This window comes from Eptatretus burgeri, unplaced genomic scaffold (assembly GCF_056783735.1).
Source record: "Eptatretus burgeri isolate ZD-2024b unplaced genomic scaffold, Ebu_testis_v1 Ebu_testis_scaffold_81, whole genome shotgun sequence".
NCBI lineage: Eukaryota > Metazoa > Chordata > Myxini > Myxiniformes > Myxinidae > Eptatretus > Eptatretus burgeri.
This window is the reverse complement of record NW_028222031.1, coordinates 4,355-31,972: the sequence shown is the minus strand read 5'-3', so window position 1 is coordinate 31,972 and position 27,618 is coordinate 4,355. Positions and strand designations below refer to the sequence as shown.

General features: G+C 46.3%; 1 protein-coding gene across 10 annotated transcripts; it reads right to left on the bottom strand.

Moving 5' to 3' along the window:
- Nucleotides 1–11,417: 11,417 nt before the first annotated feature.
- Nucleotides 11,418–26,475, bottom strand: LOC147007597 (dynein axonemal heavy chain 8-like). 10 transcript variants are annotated; one of them, XR_015054077.1, is made up of 6 exons: nucleotides 25,043–26,475; nucleotides 24,787–24,921; nucleotides 23,074–23,271; nucleotides 15,266–15,620; nucleotides 13,558–13,879; nucleotides 11,418–11,747 (listed from the first exon to the last, which is right to left on the bottom strand). XR_015054077.1 is itself a non-coding variant. In XM_085866791.1 (6 exons), exons 1-4 carry the CDS (start codon nucleotides 25,190–25,192, stop codon nucleotides 15,612–15,614), a joined length of 492 nt encoding a protein of 163 aa, XP_085722917.1. In that variant the 5' UTR covers nucleotides 25,193–26,468; the 3' UTR covers nucleotides 11,418–13,879; nucleotides 15,266–15,365; nucleotides 15,553–15,611. The 10 variants fall into 10 exon arrangements, 6 of the variants coding, with proteins under 6 accessions (XP_085722917.1, XP_085722915.1, XP_085722919.1 ...); XR_015054079.1 differs by lacking the exon at nucleotides 13,558–13,879 and having other exon boundaries at nucleotides 15,266–15,365; nucleotides 15,553–15,620; nucleotides 25,043–26,471; XR_015054078.1 differs by lacking the exon at nucleotides 13,558–13,879 and having other exon boundaries at nucleotides 15,266–15,365; nucleotides 15,557–15,620; nucleotides 25,043–26,470.
- Nucleotides 26,476–27,618: the final 1,143 nt, after the last annotated feature.

Below are 27,618 nucleotides of genomic sequence, written 5' to 3'. Positions count from 1 at the left end.
TTTTTTTCTCCTGCACGGGGAGTCTTGTTTTGTTCCCTTTCAAGGAACTTCGACACAGGAAGCGGCCATGAGGCCCATCAAAGCATGTGTCATTATTACATCCCAATGGTTGTTTGTCCGTTCTCTATCCTTTCTAAATGCTGAGCATCGCGCAAGGAAAAGGCACATACCATTTTAAAAATATTTAGTTTGACACCAGCACAGGGTTTGAACCACTGACCTCAAAGATTCAGAGAGGATACTCTAACGGTTATACGACCAAACATGGCACAAGTTCTCTGGCCGACCCCACAAGAAACTGCGAATAATTTTGGTGGAAGTAGTAGTAGTAGTAGTAGTGGTCGTAGTACCAGGTCAGTACCTGGATGGGAAACTGCCTGGGAACACCGTGTGTTGTAGGCTTCTTTTTTCTCCTGCACGGGGAGTCTTGTTCAGTTCCCTTTCCAGAAACTTCGACATCGGAAGCGGCCATTCGGCCCATCAAAGCATGTGTCATTATTATCTCCCAGTGTTGGTTTGTCCGTTCTCTATCCTTTTTAAATGTTGAGCATGGTGCAAGGAAGCAGCACATACCATTTTAAAAATCTTTAGTTTGATACCAAGACAGGGTTTGAACCACTGACCTCACATATTCAGAAAGGGTACTCTAACTGTTATACGACCAAACATGGCACAAGTTTTCTGGCCGACCCCACAAGAAACTGCGAATAATTGGGGTGGAAGTAGTAATGGTGGTAGTAGTACCATGTCAGGACCTGTTCAGTACCTGGATGGGAAACTGCCTGGGAACACCGGGTGTTGTTGGTTTCTTTTTTTCTCCTGCACGGGGAGTCTTGTTATTTTCCCTTTCAAGGAACTTCGACACAGGAAGCGGCCATTCGGCCCATCAAAGCATGTGTTATTATTACATCCCTATCGTTGTTTGTCCGTTCTCTATCCTTTCTAAATGCTGAGCATCGCGCAAGGAAGCAGCACATTCCATTTTAAAAATCTTTAGTTTGACACCAGGACAGGGTTTGAACCACTGACCTCACAGATTCAGAGAGGATACTCTAACGGTTATACTACCAAACATGGCACAAGTTCTCTGGCCGACCCCACAAGAAACTGCGAATAATTGGTATGGAAGTAGTAGTAGTAGTAGTAGTGGTCGTAGTACCAGGTCAGTACCTGGATGGGAAACTGCCTGGGAACACCGTGTGTTGTAGGCTTCTTTTTTCTCGTGCACGGGGAGTCTTGTTCAGTTCCCTTTCCAGAAACTTCGACAAAGGAAGCAGCCATAAGGCCCATCAAAGCATGTGTCATTATTATCTCCCAGTGTTGGTTTGTCCGTTCTCTATCCTTTTTAAATGTTGAGCATGGTGCAAGGAAGCAGCACTTACCATTTTGAAAATCTTTACTTTGACACCAGGACAGGGTTTGAACCACGAACCTCACATATTCAGAGAGGATGCTCTAACCGTTATACGACCAAACATGGCACAAGTTTTCTGGCCGACCCCACAAGAAACTAAGAATAATTGGGGTGGAAGTCGCAGTAAGAGTAGTTGTGGTGGTAGCACCAGGTCAGCACCTGGATGGGAAACTGCCTGGGAACACCGGGTGTTGTTGGCTTCTTTTTTTCTCCTGCACGGGGAGTCTTGTTTCGATCCCTTTCAAGGAACTTCGACACAGGAAAGGGCCATAAGGCCCATCAAAGCATGTGTCATTATTACCTCCCTCTGGTTATTTGTCCGTTCTCTATCCTTTGAAAATGCTGAGCATCGCGCAAGGAAGCAGCACATTCCATTTTAAAAATCTTAAGTTTGACACCAGGACAGGGTTTGAACCACTGACCTCACAGATTCAGAGAGGATATTCGAACCGTTATAGCACCAAGCATGGCACAAGTTCTCTGGCCGACCCCACAAGAAACTGCGAATAATTGGGGTGGAAATAGAAGTAGTAGTAGTAGTACCATGTCAGTACCTGTTCAGTACCTGGATGGGAAACTGCCTGGGAACACCGGGTGTTGTCAGCTTCTTTTTTCTCCTGCACGGGGAGTCTTCTTATGTTCCCTTTCAAGGAACTTCGACACAGGAAGCGGCCATTCGGCCCATCGAAGCATGTGTTATTATTACCTCTCTCTGGTTGTTTGTCCGTTCTCTATCCTTTTTAAATGTTGAGCATCGCGCAAGGAAAAGGCACATACCATTTTAAAAATCTTCAGTTTGACACCAGGACAGGGTTTGAACCACTGACCTCACAGATTCAGAAAGGGTACTCTAACTGTTATACCACCAAGCATGGCACAAGTTATCTGGCCGACCCCACAAAAAATTGAGAATAATTGGGGTGGAAGTAGTACTAGTAGTAGTAGTAGTAGTGTTAGTAGTACCAGGTCAGTACCTGGATGGGAAACTGCCTGGGAACACCGGGTGTTGTTGGCTTCTTTTTTTCTCCTTCACGGGAGGTATTGTTTAGTTCCCCTTCAAGGAACTTCGACACAGGAAACGGCCAGAAGGCCCATCAAGGCATGTGTCATTATTACCTCCCGATGGTTGTTTGTCCGTTCTCTATCCTTTTTAAATGCTGAGCATCGCGTAAGGAAGCAGCACATACCATTTTAAAAATCTTTCGTTTGACACCAGGACAGGGTTTGAACCACTGACCTCACAGATTCAGAGAGGAAACTCCATCGGTTCGACTACCAAACATGGCACAAGTTCTCCGGCCGACCTCACAAGAAATTGCGAATAATTGGGGTGGAAGTAGTAGAAGTAGAAGTGGTGGTAGTAGTACCATGTCAGTACCTGGTCAGTACCTGGATGGGAAACTGCCTGGGAACACCGGGTGTTGTCGGCTATCTTTTTTCTCCTGCACGGGGAGTCTTGTTTCGTTCCCTTTCAAGGAACTTCGACACGGGAAACGGCCATAAGGCCCATCAAAGCATGTGTCATTATGACCTCCCTATGGTTGTTTGCCGTTTTCTATCCTTTTTAAATGCTGAGCATCGCGCAAGGAAGCAGCACATACCATTTTGAAAATCTTTACTTTGACACCAGGACAGGGTTTGTACCACTGACCTCACAGATTCAGAGAGGATACTCGAACCGTTATACCATCAAGCATGGCACAAGTTATCTGGCCGACCCCACAAAAAACTGAGAATAATTGGGGTGGAAGTAGAAGTAGTAGTAGTAATAGTAGTAGTAGTGTTCGTAGTACCAGGTCAGTACCTGGTCAGTACCTGGGAACACGGGTGTTGTTGGCTTCTTTTTTTCTCCTGCACTGGGAGTCTTGTTGCGTTCCCTTTCAAGGAACTTCGACACAGGAAGCGACCATTCGGCCCATCAAGGCATGTGTCGTTATTACCTCCCTATGGTTGTTTGTCCGTTCTCTATCCTTTTTAAATGCTGAGCATCGCGCAATGAAGCAGCACATACCATTTTAAAAATATTTAGTTTGACACCAGGACAGGGTTTGAACCACTAACCTCACAGATTCAGAGAGGATGCTCTCACCGTTATACTACCAAACATGGCACAAGTTCTCTGGCCGACCCCACAAGAAACTGCGAATAATTGGGTTGGAAGTAGTAGTAGTTGCAGTAGTGGTAGTCGTACCATGTCAGTACCTGTTCAAAAAAGCCGTGTTCATTTATAAAAATCCGTGTTCATGTTCAAAAAAGCCATGTTCATGTTAAAAAAAAGCCGTGTTCGTGTTCAAAAAAGCCGTGTTCGTGTTAAAAAAAAGCCGTGTGTGTGTTAAAAAAAAGCCGTGTTCGTGTTCAAAAAAGCCAAGTTTGTGTTAAAAAAAAGATGTTTGTGTTAAAAAAAAGCCGTGCTCGACTACGTGTTCAAAAAAGCCATGTTTGTGTTTAAATAAGCCGTGTTCCTGTTTAAAAAAAGCCGTGTTCGAGTTTAAAAAAGCCGTGTTCGTGTTCAAAAAGCCGTGTTTGTGTTCAACAAAGCCGTTTTCGTGTTCAACAAAGCGGTATTTGTGTTAAAAAAAGAAGAAGCCGTGTTTGTGTTTAAAAAAAAGCCGTGTTTGTGCTAAAAAAAAGCTGTGCTCGACCCCGTCTTCAAAAAGCCATGTTTGTTTTTTTTAAACAAGCCATGTTCCTGTTTAAAAAAGCCGTGTTCGAGTTTAAAAAAGCCTTGTTTGTGTTAAAAAAAAAAGCCGTGTTCGTGTTCAAAAACGCCGTGTTCCTGTTTAAAAAAGCCGTGTTCGAGTTTAAAAAAGCCGTGTTCGAGTTTAAAAAAGCCATGTTTGTATTAAAAAAAGCCGTGTTCGTGTTCAAAAAAGCCATGTTTGTGTTAAAAAAAAAAGCCATGTTTGTGTTTAAAAAAGCCGTGTTCATGTTCAAAAAAGCCATGCTTGTGTTTAAAAAAAGCCGTGTTCGTGTTCAAAAAAGACATGTTTGTGTTAAAAGAAAGCCGTGTTTGTGTTAAAAAAAATCATGTTTGTGTTTAAAAAAAGCAGTGTTCGTGTTCAAAAAAGCCATGTTTGTGTTAAAAAAGCCATGTTTGTGTTAAAAAAGCCATGTTTGTGTTTAAAGAAAGTTTGAAATGTTCAAATATTTCTTCATTACTCCACCCTCCGTCATGCCATCCCTCATCGTTCAGACAGGCAGGCTGCAGCCTCTTCCCTCTAGATCTTGAAAAGAATCACAAACTGATCAAACACATGGAATCTGTCTTTCACTCCTGACAAAACTCACAATCTCTCTCTCTCTCCAAAAGACCATCTGGCGAACCCTCCGATCTACTTTTTTAACAGTCCTCTCGAGGAAATTCGGTCATTCAGACTCCTGGGTCTCACGATCAGCCATGATCTTTCTGAGGCAAACCACATTTGAAAGTTGGCATCCAAAGCCAGCCGCAGACTGGGCAATCTCTGTCGTACAAAGTGCTCCGTTGGCACACCTGAACTCCTATCTACATTCAAGGCTTTCATCTGCAGCTTGGTGGTGCACTGCTCTCCCCTTTGGGCTGGTTCCCCTGCCTCACTCCTTGCTCAGCTTGATGCCATGGAAACCAAGGCCTTCAAGATCATTGGAATCTCCCGCACGGAAGCTGACCGTGGGTCGATCACCTCCCCATCGCAGACAGGTTGATTTAACATTCCGCACAATCGTTTTTATCGCAATCTATTTCTCATCTGTCTCGAGGGTAAAATGTTCCATCAAGAGAAACTCGAACACGTTTCATTAAGTGATGTTGTTTCACATTGACATTATCACTCAATTTGCAGTGTCTCCATCTGATTTCTTCAAAATGAGGCATAAATATCATGGCTTAATTATGGCATGTTTAGGTAGTGCTGTTTAATTGTTCCGACACTTATTTTAAGATATGATATGTTCAGCGGTTTATTTCAATGAATTATTCTCTCGTTCAACACTTCTTCCATCTTTATATATGGAGTATATTCTGGTCATTGAAAGCATTACCAATGACAACAAGGAATCTATTTTTATCTTTATTTAGGGTTGAAGTCAAATTTTCAACCCAAGCAGAACTTTATCGGCATCACAAAATCCAAACGTATTTTTAATTGGAACTGCGACAGTAAAACTATTACCGGCACCTGTTTTTGTATCATGATTATACATTTCCTTGCTTTGACTATAACTGGGGTTTGTGTTTGTTGCCATTGCCAAATCAGGAATGAAATAGAATAAAGTTGGCCTAAAAGCTGGTGAGTTTTGTTTAACCACCTCTCCTCAAATACAGCTCACTCTGCTCTCTCAGCCCTCTAATGCTCCCGAGCAACTCCAGCATGTATAAGTTCATCCAGTAACCTCCATGTTAGCCTGGTGTTGGCTTAGTGGTTAGGGTGGTGGCTTGGGATCCCAGGGTCCTGAGTTCAAGCCCCGTTGGCTGCTGAATTAACACCAGGGGGTTGACTCAGCCTGTCATCCTTCCGAGGTCGGCGAAATGAGTACCAGTGTACTGGTCCCGGTGTATGCCCCGGTAAGAATAGGTGTACCATATCCCTGTGTGTTGTAAGAGGCGACCAGGGTTGGCGTCAGGAAGGGCATCCGGCCATAAAACATTGCCTCAAGAAAAGCCCAACCCCTGCACAGCAGGGAAAAATGGCTGTAAAAACGGTCATTTTATTTTTATTCAGTAACCTCCATGTGGTTGAACTTTCAAAATCCAGGCTGAATGCCATCTTTACTCTGTTCCTTGCTTCTTCCATCTGTGGAACCGCCTTCCAGAGGCAATTCTATCCAACTCTTTCCTCCAGGCCTTTAAAGCAGTTTGTGCTCCTCCATCTCACTATACCCCATCTTTACAAACAACTAGAACATAACACCCGTCGCTTCACTGACGGAAATACCAATCTTGGCTGTGATGGCTAATCAACAGGGCAAGAATAAAAAGGATTCCTGGGAATGCGGGGAAAACCAGCGTCGCAAGTTGGAGTGTACAGTTTCGCCAGGTGTGCCCAGGTACACATGAAAATTTTTTAAATAGTTTCGTCAAAAACCTTCCCGAGAGTTCCCTGAATCCACCATAGTTCGATGTATTGAAATCCGTTAATCCATTCCCAAGTTACAACACGGCAGACAATCAAACAGACAGACAGACACGGCTCCTTTTATAATATAGATTTTTATGACCCTTGTTCCCTCTTTTATTTTTAGCCAACCCTCTTACTTTCAAGTTACTCTGTGTCTTCCCAACCCCTTGCCACTCTCCTCTTTTCCTGTGCATTAATTCCTTTTGATTATTGTGTCCAACTGTTGTCCTGCTGCCCCACTGCCAGTTCACATGCCATATCAACTTTCTCCTCCATGAGCATCAATATTGTAAAGAATTAAAATGGTGTGTTCCTCTCTTGGAATGGTCAGAAGCCATAATTTCGGGGTTTTTTTTTAAAGCAGGCAGGGCAACATCATAAAATTATACTCAACCTCAGATAACAACATATGCTGTTATTGAGGGTCAAAATCGGACTGAGTTACAAGTAACGTGTTTCAACGTGTGTCAACGATCGCATAACGTGCCTACAACTGATGGCCAGCGTAGTGGAACGTGTGAGTCAAACGCCGGCATACGTCGTAAAATTTCCAGCATGAAAAAATTTGAGGAAAACCCAAAAGTTCAACGTTTAAAGCCAGCATACTATCACTTATGGCAGTGTTTTTCAGCGTGGTCTTAACATATACAAAACGTACCCATAACGTATTCGACGTGTACCAGCGTTTTACACAAATTTTTGAAAAAAATCGACATAAGCTGGCTAAAACGTCAAGGTGTGACTGGGCCTTTACAGGGGACTTCGCGCATCGCTTTCCTCCAAACCCATCCCTCGGTGTACTGCAATTAGTGCGGAGAGTGGAGAGCTCTTGACAGAAGAGTGAAGGCCGGCTGGGACGGTTACTTTGAACGGCGATACCAGGCTGATCCACCAGCTGTCGAGTTGGATGTCAGGGGTGTTACTGTCCCTATTGCTGACCATTCAATCAACTGTGGTCCAGCTTCGTATGTGGAAACAGGCTGTGGTGAACGGGTTGAGAGGGGGTGAAGCTCCTGGGATCTGTGGCATCCATGTTGAACTTCTTAAGGCTGGTGGAAATGCTGTACTCGTGTCATTGCATGCAGCTCTGTGCTCTGCCTGGCACACAGACATCATCCCAACTGAATGGAAGAGGGGCCTTGTTGTCTCTCTCTGAAAAGGGAAGGGTGATCGCCAGGACTGCACGAACTACCGAGGGGTGATGATGCTCTCAGTGGTGGGCAAGGTCTTTGCTCGGATATTTCTTGATCAGGCTCACCACCATCTGCTTGAGCAACAGAGCTCAAGGATGGTTGTCCATTTCCAGAAGGTGAGTAACCATTTCAATTAACCCCTTCTACCCCAGAGCCTGTCAGATTCTTCTTCTTCCTCTTTCGGCTTGCTCCCGTTAGGGGTCGCCACAGCGGACCAACCGTCTCCATTTCGCTCTATCCTCCACATCTTCCATTGACACTCCAACCACCCGCATGTCCGCCCTCACCGCATCCATGAACCTCTTCTTTGGCCTTCCTCTTCTCCTCCTGCCTGGCGGCTCCATCTTCAACATCCTTCTCCCGATATACTCCGTTTCCCTCCTGTGCACATGTCCAAACCATCTCAATCTCGCCTCTCTCACTTTGTCTCCAAACAGTCCTACCTGCGCTGTCCCTCTAATACACTCATTTCTTATCCTATCCATCCTCGTCACTCCCAACGAGAATCGCAGCATCTTTAACTCTGCCACCTCCAGCTCCGCTTCCTGTCTTTTTGTTAGTGCCACCGCCTCCAAACCATACAACATTGCTGGTCTCACTACCGTCTTATATACTTTCCCCTTCACTCTTGCAGCTACCCTTCTGTCACAAATCACTCCTGCAACTCTTCTCCACCCACTCCATCCTGCCTGCACTCTCTTTTTCACTTCTCTCCCACACTCTCCGTTACTTTGGACAGTTGATCCCAAGTATTTAAACCCATCCACCTTCCCCACCTCAACTCCTTGCAACTGCACCATACCACCACCCTCCCTCTCATTTACGCACATGTACTCCGTCTTACTCCTACTGACTAACATTCCCCTTCTCTCCAGTGCGTACCTCCACCTCTCAAGGCTCGATTCAGCCTGCTCCCTACTCTCCCTACAGATCATGATGTCATCCGCGAACATCATAGTCCATGGAGACTCCAGTCTGATCTCGTCCGTCAACCTGTCCATCACCATTGCAAACAGGAAAGGGCTCAGAGTCGATCATTGGTGCAATCCCACTTTAACCTTAAACCGGTCCGTCATTCCTACCGCACACCTCACCGCTGTCACACTGTCCTCATACATATCCTGCACGATCCTCACATACTTCTCCACCACTCCCGACTTCCTCATACAATACCACAACTCCTCTCTTGGCACCCTATCATAAGCTTTCTCTAAATCCACAAACACACAATGTAACTCCTTCTGGCCTTCCCTATACTTCTCCATCAACATTCTCAAAGCAAACATCGCATCAGTGGTGCTCTTTCCTGGCATAAACCCATATTGCTGCTCACAGATCGTCACCTCTCCTCTCAACCGAGCTTCCACGACTCTTTCCCACAACTTCATGGTGTGGCTTAACAACTTTATCCCTCTGTAATTTCCACAGCTCTGCACATCACCCTTATTCTTGAAAATCGGAACCAGCACACTTAATCTCCACTCCTCCGGCATCCTCTCACTTTCCAAGACTTTATTAAACAATCTGGTTAACAACCCCACTGCCATCTCTCCTAAGCACTTCCATGCCTCCACTGGTATACCATCTGGGCCAACTGCCTTTCCACTTTTCATCTTCTTCATAGCAGTCCTCACTTCATCCTTACTGATCCACCCCACTTCCAGATTCACTATTTCCACCTCTTCCAACCTTCTCTCTCTCTCATTTTCTTCATTCATCAGCTCCTCAAAGTACTCCATCCACCTTCTCAACACACTCTCCTCGCTCGTCAGCACATTCCCATTTGCGTCCTTTATCACCCTAACCTGCAGCACATCCTTCCCAGCTCGGTCCCTCTGTCTTGCCAATCGGTATAAATCCTTTTCCCCTTCTTTTGTATCCAACTTCTCATACAGCTCGTCATATGCCTTTTCCTTGGCCTTTGCCACCTCTCTTTTTGCTTTTCGACGCCACTCCTTGTACTCCTGCCTACTTTCTTCATCTCTCTGACTATCCCACTTCTTTTTCGCCAACCCCTTCTTCCTTATACTTTCCTGTACTTCCTCATTCCACCACCAAGTCTCCTTATCTTCCTTCCTCTGTCCAGATGTCACACCAAGTACCTTCCGAGCTATCTCCCTCACAACTTCTGTTGTCGTTGCCCAATCATCCCACCCATCTTTACCACCATCCAACGCCTGTCTCACCACCTCCCTAAATTTCACGCAACAGTCTTCCTCCTTCAGCTTCCACCATCTGGTCCTTGGTTCAGCCCTCACTCTCTTCCTCAACCTCACCTCTAAAGTCATCCTGCAGACCACCAATCGATGCTGTCGAGCTACACTCTCCCCTGCCACAACCTTACAGTCACTAATCTCTTTCAGGTTGCATCTCCTACTTAAGATGTAATCCACCTGTGTGCACTTTCCTCCACTCTTGTATGTTACCCTGTGTTCCTCCTTCTTCTTGAAATACGTATTTACCACTGCCATTTCCATTCTTTTTGCAAACTCTACCACCATTTGCCCTTCCACATTTCTCTTGTTGAGACCATACCTACCCATCACCTCTTCATCCTCTTTATTCCCTTCCCCAACATGCCCATTGAGATCTGCTCCAATCACCACTCTTTCATCCTTGGATACACTCTGCACCACTTCATCTAACTCACTCCAGAAATCTTCTTTATATTCCATCTCACACCCCATATGTGGGGCATATGCACTGATGACATTCATCATCACCCCTTCAATTTCCAACTTCACACTCATCACTCGGTCAGACACTCTCCTCACCTCCAATACCCTCTTGACATAATCTTCCTTCAGGATTACCCCGACACCATTTCTCCTCCCATCCACACCATGGTAGAACAGTTTGAAACCACCTCCAATGCTCCTCGCCTTACTCCCCATCCACTTGGTCTCTTGTACACACAGTATGTCCACCTTTCTTCTCTCCATCATATCAGCCAACTCTCGCCCTTTGCCAGTCATCGTCCCAACATTCAGAGTTCCAACTCTCACCTCCACACTTCTACCCTTCCCCCTCTCCCACTGCCTCCGGACTCGCCTTCCCCGTCTCCTTCTCCTCCTTCGCCCAGCAGTAGCACAATTTCCACTGGTACCCTGCTGACCACCGGTACCAGTGGCGGTCTTGGTAACCCGGGCCTCGACCGATCCGGTATGGAAATTCGTTTTGTTGTCCGCATAATGATTTGGCATAGGTTTTTACGCCGGATGCCCTTCCTGACGCAACCCTGGTCGCCTCTTACAACACACAGGGATATGGTACACCTATTCTAACCGGGGCATACACCGGGCCCAGTACAACTGGTGCTCATTTCGCCGACCTCGGAAGGATGGCAGGCTGAGTCAACCCCCTGGTGTTTTCGACTTGGTTTATATACATACATATATATATATATACATACATATATATATATATATATATATACATACATATATATACATATATACATATATATATATATATATATACATATATATATATACATATATATATACATATATATATATATATATATATATATATATATATATATATATATATACATACATATATTAATTCAGTGTCCCAACGGGGCTTGAACTCAGGACCTCTTGGGTCCCAAGCCACTGCCCTAACCACTGCACCAACACCAGGCTTTAAATCTGACAGAGCCTGTCAGATTACGGGTGGAATTATAAAAGCATTTTCACCTTAGTACAGCAAAAAAGAACCAAAAAAACTTTTATGATTTTCTTTGTGGGACATGACAGGAAACAGAATTATTCTGATTACATACCTTAAAATGCTTTTTGGCATGTGCTTTAACACTTTAGTAAGTTTTTGAATTTTCTGACATACTTTTCAAATCATTCTTTGGAAATTTTCCATATGTGTGATAAATGCAGATCTCTTGTAACTGAGACAGAGGACGGACATCTTATGGCACAACTGAGGGTAATTCAGGGGTAGCATGTGGTATTTAAAGGGATTAATTAGCCCATTATTTCAGGGATCGATTTCCTGATAAAATCTGGCAAGGCAAATGATGTCATCCTGGAAGCACAGATAAGATTTGTTTGAGATAATATAGATAAAGTGAAGCCACTACTGTGAAGGTACATGTTTAAAAAAAAAACACTGGATCTCATGCTGATTCACCCTTTACAATCCAAACTAACTGCAAAATATGTTGCTTTTTAAATTTATCGCCATGTCCCAGGAACTGCAATGGAACTTCATATTAACAGTTCCTCGTGTCAACAAATTCAGTGTGTCCATTGAGAGACATGTTCAGTAGATCTACGGTGATAGAATTACCTACATGTGCAGCATATTTATTCAGCATCTAACGCATTGGACTCTTCAGGTTCGAAACCGACTGGAAGAGCAACAGAATTTGGGCAGTCGACACAAGTCACATATTTCAATGCATTTCAGTCCTGCAAGCAGACGTGGGCACTTTGCAGCATCCTTGCAATTACCATCTTTACAAAAAGAGGTGTGTTACATCTCGGACTTCGGCTGGGGCAGAATCCTGTGTCAACATGATCATCTGCAGTCCATTTTCACCCTGACTGTTGACTGTTTCATACCATTTCACCCTGACTGTTTCATCCACTGTTGCATGGTTCATCCAAATTTGGCTTTGGGGTGTGACTGCTGCACCAGATACGGGTTTGGAATCTGGCTCTGAGAGCATGCTGTCGGAATGCATCTTCCGTGGGAGGCAGTTGTGCAGCCGGTTTATCACTTGTAGTGGGCAAGTCGGTACCTTAAGTCATTTCGTGTTTGAGATCACCTTCCCTTACTACCATACAGCCAAAGTGCAGAGGTGCAAGCACTTTCCAACCACTTCTCCTGATCAGAGCCAGAGACATCACGAAGTCCAGCAACCAAATGTCCAGACTCGCATTGACTTGACAGTGTAGAGAATGCAGTTTTCTTCCCTATCCGGAAAAGTGCGCCGGTCGAGTCACATCCCGTCAGTGCATGAACTGCAGGAAGGCATTGGAAAATATCACTGCCAAGGTTTTCAGCAATGGAATGTACAGGGATAAACCGCTCTGTTGTGGTGTATCTTCCACCATGGCCAGCGTGCATGAACACCTGCTCACTCAAAAGTCCTTGGTTCATATAATACAGGAGTATCACGAGTACATCAGTGTCATCGCTGCGAATGAAGGTCCTGGATACTTGGGAAGAGAAGCTTATTGCGTGGAGAACCATCCTTGTATCAGCCTCTTCTTGTGTACTGTAAAGATCTAGCAAAGACTCATGGCCAGTCTTGGAAACTTTCACCACTTCTTGACCGTTCCGAAACCCCCCTGCCACAACAATGGACTTGCCATATGGAATTCTGTCCTGCCCATTTTCACTCACATACTGACTGACAAATGCAACAACATCTGGCTTGTTTCCTGGTCCCTTCAGAAACTGTCTGAAATGGGGGTACTGTCCTGTTGCCAAGGATGAGGTGTGTCTGCACGACACTGGTCACTGAGCTGCCTCGACGTTCTCTTTCACTGGCTTTTATGGATGATGTGTTGTCATATCTGTCAAATACTAATGTGACTGTATTGGCTCCAAAAACGTGGTTTTTCAGAATTCTGACCACCCTCTTGAGAATAATTTCCCACCGAAGTCATGATGCATTTGGACCCCAAGACCAAATGTAAGTGGAATGTGTGTTGAGCACGAGAGGGAAATAATATTATGATATATGGCTCGCACTCCAAGTAAATCATTTCCTGTGTTACCTTCGGAGACACCAGATGCATCAGGAAATAAAATCTATCAACAGGTCGGGAAACAAAATATGATCTGCATTTCTCAATCTGTAATCGGTTACTCGGTTCATACTTACGCGACTGAAATGTGATGCCATTCGCAGCTTGGCGTATTATACCTGCAGCTCTGCATGGAATTAAATGACTTTGATTGCCAACCTCTTGTGCATCGTTTACCGGTCCAAATTCTCCTTGCTCACTCACTTCGACACGTAATTCATGCACCCTTCTGAGTGCATCCCCAACAGTCACCATATTTGAACACACAAAGTCAGATTTCCCTGTTTGAGAAATAAACACGATCCTATCACCATCATGGCGTCTCGGTTTTTCAGCTTCAGCTTCCATGATAATTCTTGCCCTTGGTTATGTCCACTTGCTTGTAGGATCTCGACAAACCTGTTTTGGAACTCAGACAACAATATTACTGACTTTTCGTGGGAAAATACCGGATGTTCCAGTTCCTTACACAGCTGGAGAAAGGCACAGTCATAAGTGAGGGGTTAATTCAGACAGTTTTACACGTTTTAGAAGTGGACAACCATCCTTTTCCATAACTGGACATTCATATTATTCATTAAAAACAGATCTTGCTTTGTTCTACCACTGGGAGGGGTTACTGATTTTTAGGGCCTTTTTAGCTCGCCTGTTCGAAGAACCGAGAGCTATAGCGATACCCCCGGCGTGAGCGTGACCGTGAGCGTGAAAATGTTAAATTTTTTGTATTACGGAAAAACTCCGACGGATTTCGACGAAACTTGGTGGGGGGGTTAGGTATGGTCCAAGAATCATGCCATTAGATTTTGGACTTGGTCCCCCCCCACCAAAAAAAAATTGTTAGAGAATTTTTTTCTTTTTGCATTTCTATATATTTTAAGTGATTTCCAACCCCCCCAAAAAAAAATTGTTGGAGAAAAAATGTTTTAGCAACTTTTTTTTCAACAAAATTTCGATTTCTTTTTTTCTACACGTTTTAAGTGATTTCCAACCCCCCCCCAAAAAAAAAAAATTGTTGGAGAAAAAAAAAAGTTTTTTTTGCATTTCTCCATGTTTTAAGTGATTAGGATTTCGACGAAACTTCGTGGGGGGTTAGGTATGGTCCAAGGATCATGCCATTAGATTTTGGACTTGGTCCCCCCCCCCAAAAATTTTAGAGAAAAAAATTTTTTTTTTTGCATTTCTACATGCTTTCAGTGATTTCCATCCCCCCCCCCCCAAAAAAAAATTGTTAGAGAATTATAAAAAATATTAATTATTAGACGTCTTAAAAACGATAAATGTATAAACAGGCGAGCATTGGGTGGCTTTGACACCAACTCTGGTTCATGGGCTGGCCGCTGCACTACCAGCCTTGCCGGCTCCACTGATTCTCCCACTTCTTGCCCCTCATCCTACCTCTGCTCTTAGCACTTCAATGTCTTCTACTTCAGTATCAGCTTCCCGTCTGTTGTCCCAAACTGTGTGGTTCTAACATCTGTGTTCTCCATTCTAACCTAACAGATATCTCACTCTCAATCGGTGCACTCATCACCACAAACATGCTCCTTCGTTCCTCTCAGCACACGTCCCCCTCTTCCCAACCCCTCAAATCTTGTACCTCCCCCTACCCGCTCCCTTCTTCACCATACCTCCACCAAATCGTTTCCCCTCCCTCTCAAAGCAACCTTCACACTCTTCCCCCTCAAGCTTCTCAGGACAATGAATCACGTGCAGCATTTATTTATGAGAAAACTAAAACAGTTTGTGCACAAGTGAAAGAAAAAGAGAGTAATTCAGTGTCCATACCTTTTTTATGTTCTCAACTTCATTGAAATAATGTTGCAAGATCCGTTCAGCGACACGGATTACTTCTGGCAAAATGCAAGGAATGTTCAGATGTTCAAATCTGAGACAAGGAAGATTTCCCAATGGGAAGTACATTTCCAGTGATTACTCATTTGCATAAAATAATAATGCCAGGAAACAAATGATACTCGCCAAGTTATAGTCCAACCAAACCGGTGTAGCAGAAGAAAACAATCACGCGTCATCAAATCGGAGCATCATTGATCAATACATTCCTGGTCAATCACCGACCTTCGCAGCAAAAGTAGAGCTTGTGAGGTTGAAATAATTTTCACAAAGAAAGACTTCATGAACTCTTGAAGTTGGATCAACATGAGATGTAAAGAAAGAATGAATAAATTATTCGTTCAATGCTTCATAAAGGATAATTCCAAAATTGAATCCACATTTTCAATTTTAAAATGCTCCATTGTTGGTAGCAGAAGGGCACTCGGAAGAGCGCACACCTGCGCCAGGTAACGCCTGACCTCCGAGAACACACCGGGCCCAATACATGTTTGAAATATCGACCTATGAGTCGTTTTTGGCCCGATCTCTCAATGGTGAAGAATCACTTTAAAAATTAAATAATTCTTGTTTCCGGATTGGGATTCGGATCTTCACCAAAATTGAATCAATTCCTCCTTGTCGCCCAATGTGTCCAAGTTTCGTCCGAATGTGTCCACAAGTTTTTGACATCTGTCCACAATCCCAACCCTGAAGCGTGCCGGAGGTGTCGCACTTTCGTCATACCGGCTGCGATGACGAGTTCAATCAAGTCGCAACTTCTGGGAATGTGGGAAAAGAGAGAGTTGTAAAATAGGGGATCCTGAGTAAATTTTATTTTTTTGGTATACACTATCGGGCTCGTATTAGAGCGAACACACAGAAACGTACAACAAGAGTAGAAGTAGACAAGAGAGGAGAGAGAGGGAAGGTAAAAAACAGTGTGGAACAGAGACATGAGGAGGTCTGTGGAATGGAGAGGGATGGGGTGGTGTACACGGGGTGTACAATGTGGACACCACAGGGACTTTCAGGAAGGAAAGCAGGGAATTTGAAGGAGGTGTGTTTGGGGTGGATTTGTGGGGATGAAAAATATCATAGTTTTGGATGGGGGAAGATGAGGTGGTGGTGAACAGCTGTTTTGAAGACCTGGGGGGGAAGAGTCGAAATGAAGAGAGTGTGGGAGTTTGTTCCAAAGGTGGGGGAAAAAAAAAGAGGAATGAAAGAGTGAAGGTGAGCAGAAATTCTTGATTTTGGTAGTTTTCCCAGAAGGGAGTTGCTGGCAGACATTGAGTGCCCCGCAGAAATATGGGAGGGACGTATCGCAGACAGAGCCGGGGGGGGGGGCGAGACCGGAGAGGAGACGGCAGAAGACAGAAAGACCACCGACCTGCCTGCGGTGAAAGAGTGAGAAACCCAAACACTCAGCCTCTTCACTGTAGATAATGATGATCCGAAATGTCATGGTGTCCACAAAGTGAAGCCGAGAAAGGTGAGAGATGCGAACACCAGCAAGAGAGGAGAGCAGTACTCCATCAGGCTGCGGATGAAAACTTTGTTTGTCGTCAGGAGCTCAGGTGGGCCGAGGAAGGACTTTGCACGACGGAGGATTCCCAGTCGGTGACTGGCTTTGGAGGCCAGGTTGGAAATGTGGCTTTCCTCGGAAAGATCATGGCAGATCGTGAAATCCAGAAGCTTGAAGAAAAGGACTTCTTCTCGAGGATTGTTGAGATCGGAGATGGTGTGGGTTTTCCAGACGGTCCTTTCAGAGACATCGTGAGGGTGTGAGATTTGTCATGGTTGAAAGACATGTTCCACGTGTTGGACCAGTTTGTGATTTTACCCAGATCTGCCGTGAGTGAAGAAGCTGCTGCTTGCCGGTCTGAGGGATGACAGATGGTACGGCAGAGGGTGGAGTCATCAGCTAAGAGATAAAGAGGATTTTACAGAGAATCAGAGAGATCATTGATGAAAACCAGAAAAAAGAACAGGACCCACAACGCTGCCTTAAGGACCTCCAGCTTGGACAGGAAGAGGGGATGAGAGAACTCCATTAAGGACCACACATTGGCTGCGACAGGAGAGGAAGTCTGTGAGCCATGAGTGGAGATGTACTTGGATACCATAGGAAGAGAGTTTGGTGAGCAGGGCAGGGTGCTTGGCCCTATCGAAGGAATGAGATATGTCTGGAAGAAGGAGAAGAGGAAGGATTTAATGTCTGAAGCGATGATGGATTCCATAACCTTGCTGATGATTGGGTGAAGGCTGATTGGTGTGTAGTTGCAAGGATCTGTTTTTGCACCTTGTTTATGCATGGTGGTAATGTTTGCTGATTTCCAAGAAGATGCCAGATGACCTTGATCAAATGAAAAGGTGAATAGAACAGAGAGAGGGTGAGCAAGAGCAGAGGAGCAGGTTTTTAGGACACGTGTGCTGATGCCGTCTGGACCGGTTGCAGAATCTGAGTCGAGGTTTGACAACAAACTCTCCACCTTGTCAGGAGAAGCTCGCTGCAACTGGACGCGGAGTTTAGGCATTCAGCCTTTCATGTGCGGTGTCAGCTGTGCGGCCATTTGGGGTAAGGGAGGGGATGGAGGGGGAACATACACTAGAAACAGATTTGATTGGACCCCACCAGGATTTGGAAGAGGGAGACAGGTTTGAGAGTTGACTTGAGATTTGAAAGATGTTGTTTTCTGGCTCTCCTGAGGGTAGACACACACTTGTTCTGAGCTTTATGGAAGGAACTGACATTCCCCTTGTAATGTACTGAATGGAAGATGCTTAGCAGGCAGACACGAGCGGAGGAACAGTCGAGCCGGGCTGTGTTGCACAAGCGCGAGCGCGGGCGTACTCTGCCCGCTACTCCCCTTTATTACGTATGCACACGCACAAGCCGCGTTCGACTACTGCATTCCTACGACGCCTCAGGCGGCGCGCACACCTTATATCCCTTGCAGATACGATGACCACTCCGACCACTCCCACACCACCATGCCCTTCCCCGTAGGCCCGCAGACTCCACCACACTCCTCCCCCCTAAAACTATGATTATTAAATGATCACCATTATAAGAAGCATAAACAACACGAAGGACTTCGGTATAATAACCATGAAAATAAAATGAAAACAGCGAAGTATAACAGCACACCACATCATATAATGCGTGAAAGCGGGTTAATGGAGCTGCCCCGACCAGATTCCGAAGACACAGCACCTCCCAAACTCTGGCCGCGTTACCGATATGAAGCAGCAAGGCGAAAAATCCAGCAGCCCTACCCAGCGGAAACGCCCCCAGGCGGCTCATGCTGACATGGCCCTCGCCGAGGTCGTGGCGATCTTTCGAGCCAACCTCCCCCGGCACCATCAAACGCCTCCGGCCCACTCCCCCCAGGCAGACCCGACGTAGATAAACATTCCGAGGCCGGAAGCCCGCTGTCTGGAAGCCGTGGCGCCAGCGGCAGTCTTGATCGACCTTGGCCGGGGGCGCTGAACAGCGCCGCTGGCTGTACGCACTTAATGCTCCAAAACAACTCACGCACCACAATCAGTTGAGACGCCAACGCCCGTCTAAACGGCCTTGAGCGAACACAGAGAGCTGCGCTCGCAACCAGAGGTGGGGGTAACGCCGACCAGTGCACCAGTCTTGGTTCCGAGTCGATCTCCGAGACCCACACGGCAGCGCGACGGTCGCAATTCCATTTAAACCACACTTCAATCATAGGCTCGTTATAAATCACTACGAACATCACTCGAAGCATTCCAAACTCATTTTTCCGTACAGTGCGGTCTCTTGATAAACTCCCAGCACATGACAAAGCAACTACCTGCGGCCCGGGACAATGGAAGGCCAACCCAACCTTTTTATTCGCCACCACAGCTCCCAAAGCCCCCACATCACATTGATCATAATACCAACCCCATTGACTGATCTCCGCCAAATCCACTTTCACACGAGAACTGCTGGCATTTATTTCAACAACGTTAAACTGCATCACTAGAGCAAGGAAAAACACATATGCCATGAACAACAACCCACAACCCACATCACGAGTCCGTTTCTTGGTTGTCGACTCGATGTTGTGACTTGCGACTCCCTTTAACGCTACGGGCTCACCACCATCTGGTGAAGCTGCCTGAACAACACCGACGCGCATTGCCTCACGAACGCTGCCGAAGCGCGGGAACTCATCGCGAGCGAAGCGCGGGAACTCATCGCGAGAGCTGATACGGCTCTCGCCGCTCCCGAACCGCACATCACCGCCGCAGGCAGCAACGAACGGTCGCTCCCGCTGCATCGACGCGGCCCCCGCCGCCAGAGCCTCGCCCTCGGTACTCGACGAAGGCCTCGAAGAGAGCACTGGCACATCTGGAGGTACGAACCGGAGATCCAGTCCGAGGTGCGCCAGCCAGTCCCGACCCAAAAGGGCGGGCCCCTCCCCTCGTACAACGAACACCGAGAGCCGGGCGCGTCGATCTCGGTAGCGCACTGAGACGTCGGCCCTCGCAAGCGGTGCAATCGCTTCACCGGTGTACGTGTATAACGACAAGGCCGTCTTGACCAGGCGAATACCGCGAAGACCACGAGCCGCCTGCTCACCCATGACCGACACCGCAGCCCCGGTATCCACGCAAAACACAGTCGGTTGGCCATTCACTTCGACCTCCACCGTGAAAGGCGTCGTCATCTCCGAACCAACGGAAAACAGACTCAACCGTGGTTGCATCTCCTGCTCCGGCTCGCCGGCATCGTCATGCCCCGGTTGCAGGCTGATCTCCAGGTCACTGGGGTCCTCCCGCACTTCGTCATCCAAGACCCCAACGGAGGCCCCCGCCATCCGACACACGCTTCAAATGTCCCACCTTGTGACAATGCAAACACACGGTGTTCTTATACGGGCACATTTGTCGCAGGTGCGGACCCCCACACCCCCAGCACCCCCGGAAAGCCCCTTCGCTCCAGGTGCGACCGTGCTGCGGTGCCCCTTCGCTCCCGGTGCGACCGTGCTGCGGTGTGCGCCCTCGTCCCGCACCGCTAGGCGCGCGTGCCACCTGCGGCACTTGAGCCATCGCGCGGACTCCGGGCTGCGCGACCTGCGGCCCTTGTGCGGTCACCCCGTGGACCTCGGGATTAGCCGACATGCCCCAGCTGGAGCTACTCATTACGTCCTGGCCAGCAATGGTGCGGACATCCGTGAGTGTCTGCTCGACAGACGAAGCAGTCGCGACCGCCGAGTCGAATGTGATGTCGGTCAACCGCAGGATGGCTGCTACCATCTTTGCGTCTCGCAGACCAGAAATAAAACGATCTCTGAGCCGTGCCGGACGCTCCTCTGTCGTGAATTTGCACGGCACAGCCGAATGCTTCACCCGTGCTATGAAGTCCGCAACGCGCTCCTCGCCACCCTTAGCGAGATGATAGAACTGGAACCGCGCGAGATGTAACGACTTCTCTGGCGCCAAGTGGGTCTTCATTTTCGCCACGATGTCCTGAAAGGATAGCACGTCATCACTGGGCCTATTTGGAGCCACCAAATCACTCAGCAGCCGGTAGTGCTCCGTTGATAGCGAGGCGAGCAAGATCGCCTTGCGTTTCTCTTCATCCTCTACATCATTCGCACGAAAGTAGCAACCTAACTGTTCAGAAAACAACTCGAACTCATCTCCCCCGAACACGGGTACGCGTCCGTGCGCCGTGCCCCGACCTTCTGCCATGCTCGTGCTGGCGAGACCCTTGGCTCCGTAGCTTGGAACCGCCCAGGTTACTTGCCGCCCTGCACACGCCGATCCGAAGATCCTCGTCAGCCAACTGTAATGTACTGAATGGAAGATGCTTAGCAGGCAGACACGAGCGGAGGAACAGTCGAGCCGGGCTGTGTTGCACAAGCGCGAGCGCGGGCGTACTCTGCCCGCGGCTCCCCTTTATTACGTATGCACATGCACAAGCCGCGTTCGGCTACTGCATTCCTACGACGCCTCAGGCGGCGCGCACACCTTATATCCCTTGCAGATACGATGACCACTCCGACCACTCCCACACCACCATGCCCTTCCCCGTAGGCCCGCAGACTCCACCACACCCCTCAGTTGGGTTTGCTTTCCATGAGGCAAAGGCAACTTGTTAATAATACGTTAACACACAATGGCCCATGAATTCCTGCTTTGTTTTCGATTGTATTACGTCATCAAAACCCCAGAAACAGCCTCCTGTACAGCAAAATAACAAAATAAGCAAAGATTTCACGACAGAAAAATTTCTGCTCATATTAAGGCCCAGTCACACCTTGACGTTTTAGCCAGCAATGGCAACGTATTAAAATGTATGTAAAACGCTGGCTTACGATGAACTTTTGATGTTTTTTTTTAAAGATTCGGACATATTCATAACGACTTGGTCTTCTGCATAACGTATTAGTAATGGACACAGAACGTTTCGTTGTGTTATAGATAACTTATACCAACGAATGCTGAACCTGTTGTCGGCCTTCACAACCTATGCCCAACGATAGTCTAACTTATGCATAGCGCGCTGCACGTATCGCCGACGATGACGTGGCGTAGGTTATGAAAAGGCTGCCGCACAACGATTCAAATCATAACCGCCGCAGAAATGGAAGTGTCAACATCGCAGTCACACCTTGGCGATCTTGCTAGCGTATGCCGACCTCTGAAAAATGCCTCTAAAACGCTGGCGCACGTCGAATACGGTATGGGTAAGTTTGGTATGCGTGAATATAACGCTAAAGTACGCGATCATACGTCGTAGTAAGTGGAGTACGTCTTGTAATTTTGAACATGTTGAAAATTTTATGACGTACTTGCCGTATGACACACGCTCCGCATGCGATGGGAATAAGTTGTACGCACGATATGCGATCGTTGACACACATCGACACACGTTACTTGTAAGGGGCTCATAAGTCGAAACACGTCAAGGTAATGGTTAGTGTCAGTGTTCCAGACTCCCAGTTTTTTTTTTCTTCGGTATGACGGTATTCAGTGTACAGTGCGGTTATGATTTAAATCGTTGAGCGGCAGCTTATTAATTATATTATATTATAACCTCACTAGAAATCGAAGTATCAAAATCACCATCATACCGAAGGAAGGAAGAAGAAGAAGAAAAAAAAAAAACAGGGATTCTGGAACACTGACGCTAACCATGACCTTGATGTGTTTCAACTTATGAGCACCTTACAAATAACGTGTGTCGATGTGTGTCACCGATCGCGTAACGTGAGTACAACACGTAACTCATAGGTTAGAAATAAGTTTCGGGTACGCTAAACATTACCTCGACGTGTTTCGACTTCTGAGTAACTCACAAGTAACGTGTGTCGACGTGTGTCAATGATCGCGTGACGTGCCTACAACTTATGGCCAGCATTCTGCGGAACGTGTGAGTCATACGCTGGCATAAGTCTTAAAATTTCAAGCATGGAAAATTTGAGGACAACCGAAAAGTACAACGTTTAAAGCCAGCGTACAACGACGTATGGCAGTGTTTTTCAGCGTGCTCTCAATGTTATCAAAACTTACCCATAACGTATTCGACGTGTACCAGCGTTTTAGACAAATTTTCAAAAAATCGGCATTAGCTGGCGAAAACGTCAAGGTGTGACTGGGCCTTTAGGAAACACTTAGAATACAGTACTCTTCCCTATTATTGTCCTCTTTCTATACATTTTCATCCAGACATCATTTTATGTCACTCTTTGGGATGCTCGACAACACCTTGTAAGATCCCAAATCACATTGCTCACCTCCAGGTTGTGAATCTGCGTCGTGAAATCTCTGAAATCGCCGTCAAACGCTGTTATCCTGGGATCTAAAACATCATGTGGGCTCTTCTTTGCATTGAGACAAATGCTTTGAAACTTGGTTGCCAAGGAATCGATTCCTTCGATTGTTGATGCTGTCAATGGAGTGAAGCTCTCAATCTTTGCCAGCAATTCTTCAATCTGAGGACATGATGCAAAATTACCCCAAACACAAAATTTATTAACTTTTACTCTAATGACACAGTAATCATTAGTTGTTCAAATCAGTCAAGACCATCAAACACATTTTTTTTTTCCTTTTATCTGTCTGAATGAGTGAACACAGTAATTCAATGCACGCATCCACTGAATATGCCTGGTGTTGGCTTACTGGTTAGGGTTATAGAATTCTGAGTTCAATTCCCCCTGCTGTTGAATTAATACCAGGTGGGGTTGACTCTGCCTGTCATCCTTCTGATGTCGGTAAAATGAGTGCCAGCTTGTTGGTATCCTGTGTCGGAGTGGTGACCCCTCCACGATTGTGCCCAATAGCCAAGGAGACTGCTGAGGCAGCACCAACGCTCTACACAGAGTATGGTCTCAATGGATGGATGGATGGGTACACTTCGTGACTTCACACTGTTTCAATGCACACACATACAGGGTGACTTCAGAGTAAGTTCATGCATTCAATTGCTTTGAACTCCAAAAATGCAACACACTAGCAGAACTGTGTGTCTGCACAGGGGGGGTCATGAGGAATTAATTAATTAATAGGGTTTTCAGATTTTTTCCAGCAGCAGTCATGTGACATCACCTCTGATTTATTTATTTATTTTCCCCATGTGTAAGCAAAATGAGTAATCAGATGTTCGAGTTGTTTACCTGCCAGGATACCTCCAGTCACAGCAGATCAGCACTAAAACAATGTATTTCAAGGCAAGGAACGTAAGAGGTACCTACTGATCGGGGAACCGGTTAAACGCTGCGAATACACAAGCCCAGGACCTCCAGAGTCGATACAAACTCAGCTCTGCCGGTTAGGGCAGGTTTTTGTAATTTTGCCATGGTGCAATCCATCCACCCATTGGGACCACACTCTACGCAGAACGTTGGTGCTGCCGAAGCAGTCTTCTTGGCTGTTGGGCACCATCCTGGATGGGTCGCCACTCCGACACAGGACGCCACTCCGACATGGTGCAATCGATAGCTCGCCAACCTTTCATGAAGGACACCATGGGATATTTAACGTCCACCAACAAAAGCTGACAGACAGGATACCAGTTTCATGTCCATCAGAGGGATGTCACACAAATTGATGAATCATCCTGCCTGTGAAACACCAGGATTGCAGTTTCAAGCTGAGTCAGGATTCAAACCCAGGTGAGACAAACCTGGAGGCAAGAGTGTGTTCCTCCAGGCCATCCTTTCAGCCTCAATCACCCTGTAATCTCAATACATTGAAACACAACAGGTTTGATGTGAATGCAAACCTTTGATATGATAATGCTTCACATTTATAAGGGAGAAAGACCTAATTACTGCCGATTTTTATGCCCAACAGTGTTGTATAAAACTAAACTGACTGTTGGTGTTGTTTAATTTTTTGAGGGTCCGGTTTTCAATGTTATGTTCGACAACTGTCTTCATCCTGTATCTGACGTGACATTCACAGAATCGTCCAATCCATTAAAACTGCAAACATGAGAAACTTGCCTTTTCCAACCTTGTGCAAAACGCCTGAAATTTTCCAAATATTTCCACTTCAGAGATTTCTAATGCATTCTCTCCATCCAGTTTCTGAAAACATTGAACTGCATCTTTGTAGACCTTGAAGAGATGTGTGCACACCTGTGCACGTCGACATAACTTGAATTTACACTCCAGACAAAACATGAAGCTTTTTCTCCCCAATCAAGACAAATGACATCACAGAAGTGTTTTTTTTTAAACTGTCAGTAAAAAACAATACCTGCATCTTTTGGGTGAGTAATGGTACACTTTGTTCCCACACACCAATGGATCCACTGTCTGTGATATAAGCTTTGCTTGCGGTGACCATTTGGTTTGTAACCTGAAAAAAATCTGTGATTATGAACTTACAACTTCGGCAAATATTCATATAAAATGATTCATTTGTCCTGTGCAAACAACAAAAATTATCTCACACAATGCGGATTAATTACAGGAGACTTCTTCTTTGCATAATCACTGGATAAACTGATATTTGATAAACTTATATACAGTATCATGAAATAGTTTGAGAAAGCAAGCATCAGAGTGAATAACATTCAAAATGAGGTGTCTTGTTTGTTTGGTTGAAATGAACAGTGTCCTCCTATTCAATGGCTTTGACTGTCTCTATTAGCTTCATATATGTATATATACATACATATATATATTGTTAAGGCTGTGGAAATTCGCATTACACCATAAAGGGCCCGAAGGTGAGATATCTCTAAGTACATGTGTAGTTAGCCCAAACCCGTTGTATAGAGGGAATTTATGTGATTCATCCGCTTTGAGTTAGCCATTTTTTCTGTTCTATCTTTATTTTGAACCAACCACGTCTCAACCGCCATCACACAACAACCACGCCACCGCTACCATCTACGCTCCCACATCATCGCATCACCGCCATTCCCAAACGGCACCATAACCATCAAACCACCACCAAAAACCCTCCACCAACTTCACCTCTCTCCTTCTCCGGCGATTCCCGCACCACCTGTGAACACTGAACGTCGGGCTGTCTCGGGCCCATTCGGCGTTTGGTGCCGAACGCACCGAGCCACGAGCGCAAATGGCGGCCTTTCCGAGGGGAAAATTCGGATCAAAAACGCTACACGCCCACTTCTCCTCCGTCCAATTAGCGAGCGCGGGGCGGCTTGGCCCCGCCTCCAAGCGTGTGTATGTGAAGTCCGTATATGCAAATTTTAGGATTAAGAGAGGTTCACGCCCATTTTGCCTGACCAATGGCTGACCGGGGGGGCGGCGTGGCCCCGCCTCCAATCGCGTTCTGATCCTAAAATTTGCATATTGGCTGCTCCTGCCCGCCTATAAAAAGGCGAGTGCAAGGCGAATTGAGAGTCGGTCGGGTGAGGAGAGTGCGGAACTGAGAAGAGTTGCAGGAAGAGTTGAGTTCTGGAGTTGCCTGAAGAGGGTCGTCGAGAAGTGGCTGTTGGGGATGCGTTGCGTTGCGTTGGTGAAGTTGAGGCGAGTGAGCGCGGTGGAACTGCAGGCAAGGGAGCTCGGGTCCGAGGCGAGAAGGACGGCGGTCGGCGACAAGGTTCCGGTGTGTGGGATCGCTCGTCTCGTCGCGGGACCCAAGCCAGCCAGCCACTCCCCTCCCCCAGGGCATCAACAATGTCCCTTTCCCCCGCACTGAGATAGTACAAAAGGGGGCCCCGTTCCCACCCCTCCCCCCCCCACACGTGGTGCCAACGAAACCTGCCAAGGAGCACGGAGTCCGGGCACAGCCGTGCGGCCACATTTGCGGCTCGCCCGCCAACGCGTCACGAGGGCGCAAGTAGGACCCCCTCCACCCCGGTCTCGCGGAGCTGGCCGTTCCTCTAGGTCCCACGCACATTTGGCCTACGGGCCTGTCTTCCTCCTTGGCTATGAGGGTGGCTTCTTTTCTTTGCTTTTGTGTAAATGTGTGTTGGCGCCGTCTGTGAAGTAAAACTGTATAAGTGTTGCCGTGTGTGCGCATAGTCGGTATCAACTCTGCGTCGTTGTTGCTTTTATTGTTTTGGTTGCTTTATGTGCATTTTGACTGTATGGCTGTATATACCTGCTTTCCGTGTGCCGGGAAATAAATGTGCATTGTGTGAACTGTTTTCCCGTTTCGCTTCGTCTTTTCTCTAATTGAATCTCCATCCTGTTTCACGTAAAGGGTTCGTAGTGGGTGCAAAATGCCCGGTAAATAACCTGAACCGTCGAGGTCGACGATAACACCGCTCGGTTATCCCGATAGTACAGAACGGGCCGCCCAAGCGGCTCGTGTCCGGAGTCGACCTGCGGCGAGGTACGATCGCCCGGTTTACCATCCGTGTGGGTACTTAGGTAGGTCGAGTTTGGCGTACAACCCTATCCTACGCGGGTGGTCGATTGGCACGATTGTGGTGAAGTCGAAAGGCCCACTCGTGACTGGCTCCGGGCGATAGTTCCCGGAGGGTCACGACTAAATTGTCCGTCCAGTGGGCGACGTGCTGCGATCCGAGTTACGTGGCCGTCCGCACGCCGGCGGGCGCGAATTCGCAACAATATATATATATATATATATATATATATATATATATATATATATATATATATATATATATATATATATATATATATATATATATATATTTTATATATATATATATATATATATATATATATATATATATATATATATATATATATATATATATATATATAGATAGATATACATATAGGTCCGTCAAAAAAGTAATGGGACTGATTTCACAGAAATTTTATTCCAAAAAATATACTGAAATCACAGCTTGTCTCCTTCAAAATAATTTCCCTCTAGTCTCACAC

Excerpts from the sequence above, each read along its gene's own strand:
- LOC147007597 (XM_085866791.1), bottom strand. The coding sequence starts at position 25,192 with ATGAATATTTGCCGAAGTTGTAAGTTCATAATCACAGATTTTTTTCAG. Across the intron at positions 24,922-25,042 it reads TACTCACCCAAAAGATGCAG|GTGTGCACACATCTCTTCAA; the intron begins GTATTGTTTTTT and ends CGACGTGCACAG. Across the intron at positions 23,272-24,786 it reads TTTGCACAAGGTTGGAAAAG|ATTGAAGAATTGCTGGCAAA; the intron begins GCAAGTTTCTCA and ends TCATGTCCTCAG.